We start from the raw sequence: 9,684 nt of genomic DNA, 5'->3' as shown, positions 1-9,684 counted from the left end.
TTTAGCGGTATCTAAACTGGCAGCCCTTTATTATTCATATTGTGGGTCCTTATTCTCGGCTATCGCTACTAATGGCCCTGTCTATGCAGCCCCCACATGTTCCCCGCTGGGTCTTTTACAGGTTTAAATATCTTAACGGTACAACGATCTGGCCATGCGGCGTCTTGTAACTGGCTACCTATCGACTACGCGTTTGCCATGTTCCTCTAATAGCCCTAGCGCCTGCAAACTTGCGTTCTCGAACGGTTTCAAAGCCTTCCGGATCCGCAATCCGCCCCTTCCGTCTCTTGCTTCGCCAATGGCCATACATAACGTATAAAATCTAGTTACATTTAAACAGTCCTACTCGTTCGGACTTATGCCACAGGTATGATACGACTATCAAATCTATTTAGGATATAGAGGGATTAGCATCTATGTGAAAAATTAATATGCCTGAAGGCCAAGCTAAGCTACCTCCACTTCGTATTACGCTGCAGCAGTGTCCCTGGCCACAGAGATACCGATTATTTTTACATACGGTTGCTTCACATTGCAAGTTGACTTCGTTGCTTGAAGAGCAGTCCGGCAGCTGCTTAGGTAACTTTCCTGCTAGAGTTAATTTGCGCTACTTTACACTACATTTAGTGTCTAAAACTGTTCTAATCGTATGCTCAGATCCATTCAGATTACCTCCGGAACACGCACTGTGATCGTTAACGGCGTTTTTAACGTAACAAAATCCTCACATTTCCAAAAAATTGCTATTGTACGTCTGGAAGTTTAGAAGTGGCTACAAGGCGACATACATCGCACACGGCCCTGCGCTACCATCACAAATGCGATAGTTACTGTGTAACGTCATACCACTCGCCCATTGGCTCAAAGGCCGTCACCTTCTTTCTAAAAGTTATCTTAAATCTTACCTATTATTGTCTTATGTGTAAATACTTTTGAATTTATAGATTTTTCACAGCAAAGCGTCATTACTTCGGTAATTACCGCGTAAAATATTCGTTTCGTAACGATTGCGTTGATCTGAAGACTGAAAAATCGAAATGACTTCAAATAGCGCCATTTATGAGAATAGATCTTTATGTATAATGAAAACACTGTTACCAAATATATACTCGAAGTGTCATATTTGTCGAAGCAAGATTGTAGCTTGTCTTTAACGCTCAAAGAAGTCAAGGAACTCCTTTTTTTGACGCTTTGTCCTTTGCCAAACCTTGTCCCTGATTGGATCGATAGAACTTAGTTTTGCAATAGCGACACATTCTACGAAGACAGGATATCCAATCTTAATTAGTAGTCATTGCAGTGCATCAGTTTTGCCTACGACTACGATAGCAATTGAGATCACGCAAAATTAGCTTGATGGCGCAACGCTGCACCGCTTTTATCTATTCCTTACGAGAAAATCTTCTTACGTCACGCTCCGCCTCAGCTGTAGTTATCAGGAGCACGAGAACGTATTATTACTCTACACGGTTACTGTGATAGTCAGCCACGACTAAGAAACACATCCATCTACAATCGGAATTTCACCAAGTCACGTACCGCATCGCTCCGTACACATAGCCCCGATTCACGCCGGCTTTTCACTGCGCTTAACCAACCGCTGTTCGTCGACTGATCGACACCGCGCCACGGTCCGTAGAAGTGAGGGAGTTCCAATAGTTCTCGCCACCTGAGAAAGAGAACAACTTTGAAACTGAAGTTGCGTGAGAAATCCTATTGACTAGCGAAATAGATCTGCAGGGAGAGGGGCTAACCGTGTTAAAAACGGTAAAAAAAAGTAAGACAAAAGTTCGGATTACGTTGTAGACCTTGTTAAAAAAAACCCTTTGACCATGTTAGGTAACATGGTCAAAGGGTTTTTTTAACTGACCGAATAACTTGGCAGTTTGTTGTAGTAGGGCGTTATGAGGATATCTGAACCGGTCTCCTTCACAGAAACTTTGCTTTTTTTTTTATTAGTAATGGCTGTATATTATGGCTTCGCGGATATATATATATATATATATATTTAAGTTGGGTTCTCTTCGTTTTGGGTTGTTTAAAAAATATTTAAATTTTTTGAAATGCTATAGCAACGACATATTTTTCGTTGTCCTAATAAAAAGCTAAACTATTAAATATCTGGATAATAAATGTGAAACATTGCGCTTGTCATTTTACGACACGTAGTCAGTTTCGTAAATAAAAGCTTCATCTCGAAACGGACGAACAGGAAAATATTTCAAGGAAAAGTCATATTATGTTACTAAATTTATTTAACAAAAAAGGCTCCGCTGTTCATCTAACTAAGATTTCGTCTAACGAAATTTTACAGACAACTGTATTTTTGTGACGTATATGTAGTACGTAAATTAATTAGAAATAACATTTAATAAGCATTATCGAAACTACAGAGTATTCTACTGATAATTCTAGATATCGAACACTCGTGCACCTGCATGCTTGCGAAAAGGTCATACAACAAGGTCTTCCATGTTGTTTGACTTTAATTTTTCTTAATTTACCGAGCGTAACATTCTAAAACTTTTTTCCGAGAACGAGTGGTGTTCGTTAAATATTATTTGACAGCTACCAACTATCAACAGAAGTCATGGAGCATTGCTGGGGAGTTAATAGGCGAAACCAGTATAAATTGAATTTAACTTCTAAAACGTTGTTTACTGGTGAAATGGGCAAACGTAGCATCGAGCAATAGTTTCTTCAGAAAGACTGATTCGTAGGAATCGATCTTATTGTCAAAGGTTGCTGCTTTGTGATAGATTTGAATTAGTTGAAATTAGTATCGAGCTCTCTACTTTTTCATTTCTTCCATGTAGAAGTTTGACTGGAGCCCTTCCAATTGGTACATGTGGGGGTCACTTGATGTCCTGTAAACATGTGTTTCAAACGGGTCTCTGAAAAGGTTTTTAAAATTCCCATCGCCTTTAATGGATCAATCTGTTTAGTTGCTGATAGCAATAATCAATATGAATCTGTTACTGCAAATGCAAGGTGAATTTAGCCAGGAACTTATTCATAGTTGTACATAATCTTTGCTTGCACGTAACTTCCTCGATGAACGAATCTATCAGAAGCCATAGATGTTTTACGCTTTGTTTCGTTCTGCGCACCTTTCGTGATGAAACGCATGAACTTGTAGCTCTTTCGAACGAGCTGCTATCAACTTTCCTGTTATGGCTTACTCGACTTCAGATAAATCATGAATTATGAAAGCCCAAGATTCGTTCATTCTAGGTTGTTCTCATTAGCGCAGCCACTTACTGATCTGCCTTAATTCAAGTCGACCCTTGAGCATTCTGTTGTGTAGTCCCACATAACCGGATCCAATCTCTCAGTTAACTTCGCAACGGTTACTTATCCAAGGTCGATAGTTCGACGGTAATCTCGGCAGCATGTAAAATATGTATATCCCACTTAAAAGTTGTAATCCTACCATGTTTTTTGACAACGTCTTGTTTCATCTAGCAATGAGCATCCGCATTTTACTAGCAGCTTTTATGTCTAGCAGTACCGCGACTGCCTAATGGTCCGCCTGTTAGGTTAGCCACTTCTCCCATAAGTATGATTCTTTTCTAGAAAGAATACGCATTTTAACACGTTATCCTTTTTTCAGGACTTATTTTTACATCCGCTAGGATTGTGACAGGCGCTTTACCTCGGTACTTGCCTTCTCCCTATTGTGTATTTGTCACTCCTGAAGATAGGCGTAACTAGCGAATACGCTGCAGGCCTCCTTCGGTGAGCCTGCAGGGGAACTTCCTGTACTGACCTCCATGAACCTTGGTTGGCTTGAACGCTCTACGTTCACTGGTATCCGATAAGATGCGTTAGCTTGTTTCCCGCATCTGTTTGACGGGCTCGATCGAGTCCGTATGTATATCGTACGAACAAACTTGCCGATTGCACTGTGGCGGTTGTTAAAAGTAGGTGAACGATTAGTATCTGAACGACGCGAGCACAACCTTACGAAATATATATATGTATATAACAAAATAATTACGAGGGCAAGATTATTAGCCGTACTTGGCCCATTACTAACGAAAACAGTATTTTATTAATTCAAAACAGATGCGTAATCATTTGCTTTCATCAAACCTTCCCTTTGAACAAAAAAGTACTCCGACATTCTCTTACGTTGTCTTTTATGAGTATCCGTCGTAAGAACTCTACGAGGCTATAATGGCACCCTAAGTCACAGAAGTTCAGCCGTGGCCGGATAAGGCTAAACCCCTTTTCGGGATTCGTAAGCCATTTTTAAAAGTATTATTAGGGAGATTGTTGCTATACCTCTGTCAGATGACAATGAACACTAAATCTGCGTGTGTCAGTATCAACCAAATTTTTAAAGAATGTCGAAGTGTTAATAGCACAGCCAGGTCTCATCATTCTTCACTGAAATGTGCTTAAGTATTTCTACTTTAAACCTTCGCCACCATGATAATGATTTGCTTTCTTAGAACCTTCCACTTTGAGATAGAAAATACGCAAAGCTATAATTAGATAATATTTATACCATTAATTTGAACTCATTGTTTCCTTTTATATAGAAAACCATTTGAATTTGTGTGCTCGCGCGCCTCTTAAGGGTGCGAGTTCTGTCGAATAGCGTCCGAGCTCTAATGCATTTTGGTAAACATGTCAGCTCTAAGTGAAACAGTTCTCTAGAAGTTTAAAAGGTTTTCTTCTGTATATATCTTCCGAGGTATGTATTGAACTGACTACTTTAAGTTCTAATAGAAGATTTCATTAGCTTAATTTTAATTTAATCACTTTGGCATCTTTGAATAAGGTTTTAAAGTTTACCCTGGGACGTACGGAACAGCTGTACCCATCGCTTCTGTGATGTGGCCTTCTAATTTTTTGATACATGGTTACTAAAGAAATAGCTATCTAACAATATTTAGACGCTCTGCGCCAGCATGTCCAATTATGGCCTGCACTGCGATGTACGAATAGATAAATAAGCAAAAACAACAATCGAATGCGATCATTATATTGTCTTCTCCACCATTATATTGTCTTCACCAATCGGAGTAATAGCTCTGTAGAACTGAGTTATCCAAAACAATCTCAGTGTATCGGTTCGATACAAAGTGATAATTTAATGAAACCGTTGAAACGAGGATGCTCATATGGATACTCTCAGCAAGCCTCATAAACTGGTGATAATTATTATGAGAATGATAGCACCATGTATGTACCGATGTACATGCATGGTATATGTATAGTTAACTAAATGTAGTAATTAGGTCAGTGACAGTTTAGCGACTTGATGAAGAACTTGATGAATCTCTTATATCATACCTTATCCACATTTGAATGTGGATAAGCTATGATATAAGAACAAATCATTCGTTTGTATGGATGTTGAATCGGTTGAACATTTGCTTGTAACGCTTATTCGTATGTTAATGACAGATGAACGTCGAAGTAGAAAGCGCGATAGCACGGAACACTCCGTGGTCGCGCGTAGCGCCAGCCGTACGCCAAGCGTTAGGAAACTCTGAGGCAGACTACGACAAGCATGTCATGCAATATTCTATTCGAAATCAACTAAAACACCGCGGAAACCTTGGTATGTACGTGCGAAATAATAGCGTAAGCTTATAGGGCGTACCTGCAAACTTCCAGATATTATTACAGCCACAGGGTACAATTGCTTTGCCAGCTGTGTATAACCTATAATATGCTTCTTGCTGGGAGAAATATCGTTCGACCATTAGGTGATTCGAGATTTCTGTTCAATAAAACACCATTGGGCTTTGCGCTATTAGCCGTATTCAGGATTACATAAGTTCTATTGTGATACGTGTATAGATTTTATCTTAACATATTCGTTTAGCGTTAGGTGAATATTATATCATGTCTAATCGTATGAACTTCGTCCCTTGGTGTTCGATAATTTTAGTGCGACGCATCCATCGAGACGAAAGGTCCTACTACGACACGCTGCTCGAGTATTCCCGAAAACACCTGATGCTCTACCCATACCATTTGAGCGATTTTATCGTCACTCAGATGCGGGTTACACCTTTCCAGTACTACATTTCTATTATGCAAGTTAGTTGCGTGTTATTTTGCATTAGAGTTTAGCCTGCAGAGAGGACGTTCTAGATTGGTCGTACATAGGAACACAAATTTCTTTTCGTTTGGCGTCTGGAGATAAACGCTACAATAACGCGTCCTTGACCCAGCCACATCAGTAGCTCATAATTAATGTGTCGAGTTTCATACGACACTTCATATGAATTAAGCTGTGCAAGGATTTTTACTATGATTTTGAAATTATGCATTTACAGGATATAATGACGCAGGAAAAGAGTTACGATTCGCTACCGAATTTCACAGCAGCGGACGTACTGCGATTGTTGGGTATCGGGCGAAACCAGTATATTGAGCTAGTAAATATGTGCAAATCTACTAAAAGTTTCTTTTCACTCAAAAAAAAGAATCTTCGCTCCGTGCTTCCTCCAAAACCTATTGAAATTTCCATAGAGCCTTGGTGGATCATTCATCTCGGCTATATCACCGAAACTGACGTAAAGGTACGTTATCTTTCCTACAGTAAATAAAAGAAATTCGTTTTTATTGAACTGTAATTTCATCAGAGGTAGTACCCAGATCCCGAACGGATTTAGGGAGCCGGGGGTCCACACAGAAAGATTTGTGAAAGGCTTTTTTACCTTCATGCTTTTTAAATCATTTAACTTGTGCCTATAAATAATACATTTTGGACTCCGCACACTAAGAGTAGGAGTTCCTATCTGGCTACTGCGTACCTTTCCGCTAATTGCTTTGAAATTTGCTCTAATCAAGGTATTATAAAATGCTAAGTACTCAAGGGCTTTTTCTTTAGGGTCGTTCGGTTGAAAAGTGAAGTAGTTATTAAGCTTAGATAGTGTGTATAATATCTTTGCTAAAATTTTTAGCTAGTTTCTGCTCCGGAAAAATGTATGATCGATCTTTTAATCGACGAGGGACCTCAAAAATGTGGCGAGCATGACGTCGACGTAATCAAAGCATTGTACATACGGGGGCTGGTCTATCTTGATGTCCCAATAGACGACCACGATTACATAGCCGGTATGTGAATTGACAAATCGCTCTGTAAAATTTAGCTCACTTATATATGTAATCTTGTTGTTTTATTGTTCTGAAGGTGTTACGTTCAAAAATTAATTCCTTAAGTGCTATTAGTAACATTATATTATCCTGCGAAAAGTATTTATGTTTAGTTGTTTGTATATTTGTGTTATCTGATTTTTGCCTATCTGTGTAATATAGTTATATAGCATTGATAAAATTGGACGGTTGCCGTCGACCTAAGCTGCTTATTGCTGGCCATCGTCATTATGTTTCTAAACTGTTGCTGTCGACTCTTGGTTAATATCAGCAATCCAACTCAACCCTCATAATTTGAACGTAGACACCTGTTTAATGTGCTGTAAATAGTTATTAAAAAAAAGAACCGTGTTCATAGCCAAGTTGGCCCTGTAAATAATGTCCAAACTGCTGCACTGATTAAGTATATTGCTAAACTGCGGAGCACATTGAGACATGTATGACAATGTTTGCGGCTGTAACCGAGCTGTTGTCTAATTATACGGCAATAGCGAGACTGTGTCCCTAAATGTTATCATTCTTTAAACGACAAAAAAATAGTGATTTTGCCGCTTTTGTTTTGTTTTTTATATGTAGATTTAGTATTTAAATTTGGAAATATGTGATTTATTTAGATGGAGGTCAATGCCAGCTTTCGATTCGTGCCAAGCTTGCTCCCAAGGTAGGCCTTTTTGTACAACAAATATTTTTTAATGAGAACAACAAATCATGGACGAAAGTGCGCATCAAAATGTAGGTCCCCCCAGCTTCGACTTTTGCGCATCTAAAAGATAACGAACAAGTCCTCAAAAAGGTACCTTTAATTATTATTTAAAAACGGATTTCATATGAGACCAATGCAGCGAACGATAAATATATTAAGATACATTAATAGATAGGTGATGTAGACCTTTACCACGGTGCAGAGACTGCATGATCACCTGAAAGCAATCTACCCATTTACTTACGAAAGTAATGTGGACGAAGGAAGACATTAGAGTATATGGTCTCATCATACTCTTGTCACAACACTCTAGCCACATAAGTTCTGGCACGCCAAATCACGTTGGTCAATGCCCTAAGGTAAATTCGAATAGAGCAATATTTTCTTGTTAAATTGAACGTTCTGCTTACTTTACAACTCTGTCTAGCATACGTCTTTTTCTGTGCTTTTGGTACGATGTTTCCACCCTTGCTAACATATGCAGTACCACCACTGGAGGGTTTCGTGATGAACTGCGTCTCGGGTGATCCTCTTGAAAACCTTCTCTACAAGACCTTTGTGTCTTTAGATGAACGGACACCGGTAAACGAGCTCAGTAGCGTATTACAGGTCGAAGGACAGTTAATCAAAAACGCAGTATCTATCTATTGCCGGTTAGGATTCGCGCATAAAAAGAATGTAAAGGACAAGGTTGACCTTCACCCATCGTGGAAACCACAGATCCCATTACAACAGCCTCCAGGGGCATCAGGAAATGGCGGAAATAAGTACGCATTTACTCTCTTTAATGTTTTACATGATAGAAAGACACTTAAATCTAAGAAAGGGTGTCGTTAGGGCTTCCAATAGACGGCCAGAATCTTTTTCTCAACGCGTTATTTTTCACTATCAGTAAATTGCTTATTAGGACTTCACACAACTGCACTTTTAATCTAGGTGCTTCAATGCTCATATTAGTTATCCAGTCTTTCGTTATATTTATTGTGTCAGTACAAGTAGCTCGTCAGACGATGTAGACGGCTTTATCTGCGTTCTGCATGACGAACTTGAACAGCATTCAGACTCGTCCGTGGAGCATGTGAGTAATTCCGCCACGGGACGGGATTCGCGTGAACGTGATTCGGGTGGCACCCACAAAGATACATCGCCCGAGAGCAGTCCGTACACAACAAGCGGTTCGCTTCACCACGTGGACACCACAAAAGGTCTGCGGTTATTTTTTGTCGACCAAAAGTCGTTATGCTTTCAATAAACTTGATTTCATGAAATGAAGGCCAATTTTGAATGTAAGAACTTAAATATTAAGTTCTCCATGTATTTCTTGATGTATTCTTATTTTTGGTTAAACGGAACAAATATCTTCTGTAAAACTGCGCAGCTGGATAATTATAAGCATGCAGCAACAGGGGTATTAATTTGATATGGTTTCCCTTTAGGTAAAAGAATCGGATTTCTCTTTGATTCCACTCTAACGGCATTCCTGATGATGGGCAATTTGTCATCCTCGCTCAAGTCACATGCGGTCACCATGTTTGAGGTTGGCAAGCTTTCCGACGAAATACTCGATTCATTTATCCTCGAGCTCGATAAGGTGTGTAGTGCTTTCCATATAAAATGCAAATACTCAGGACTAAGCTGTTACGATTAATAACAGGACCATTTTGTAACGTCCGCTCTATTCTAAATATATATTTATGTACAATAGAAAAGCAAAAAGTGTAGACAATTATATATATATATATATATATATGTATATGTATATATATATATATATATATGTATATGTATATATATATATGTATATGTATATGTATATATATATATGTATATGTATATATATATATATGTATATGTATATA

The 9,684-nt window shown here is 38.8% G+C and overlaps 1 protein-coding gene across 2 annotated transcripts in view; it reads left to right on the top strand.

The window, feature by feature from the left end:
* The first annotated feature begins 4,614 nt into the window (after window positions 1-4,614).
* LOC111271322 (protein FAM91A1) overlaps window positions 4,615-9,684 on the top strand; it is a 9,228-nt gene continuing 4,158 nt past the window's right edge. For both annotated transcript variants that reach the window (XM_022852060.1, XM_022852054.1), the window contains exons 1-8: window positions 4,615-4,702; window positions 5,419-5,575; window positions 5,909-6,060; window positions 6,300-6,545; window positions 6,930-7,083; window positions 8,310-8,592; window positions 8,816-9,030; window positions 9,262-9,416. In XM_022852060.1, the coding sequence (XP_022707795.1) occupies window positions 5,419-5,575; window positions 5,909-6,060; window positions 6,300-6,545; window positions 6,930-7,083; window positions 8,310-8,592; window positions 8,816-9,030; window positions 9,262-9,416 (1,362 nt within the window). In that variant the 5' untranslated portion in view covers window positions 4,615-4,702. The remainder of the gene's footprint in view (window positions 4,703-5,418; window positions 5,576-5,908; window positions 6,061-6,299; window positions 6,546-6,929; window positions 7,084-8,309; window positions 8,593-8,815; window positions 9,031-9,261; window positions 9,417-9,684) is intronic.

Source organism: Varroa jacobsoni, unplaced genomic scaffold (genome assembly GCF_002532875.2).
Source record: "Varroa jacobsoni isolate VJ856 unplaced genomic scaffold, vjacob_1.0 scaffold_170, whole genome shotgun sequence".
Lineage (NCBI taxonomy): Eukaryota > Metazoa > Arthropoda > Arachnida > Mesostigmata > Varroidae > Varroa > Varroa jacobsoni.
This window is presented reverse-complemented; position numbering and strand designations above follow the sequence as displayed.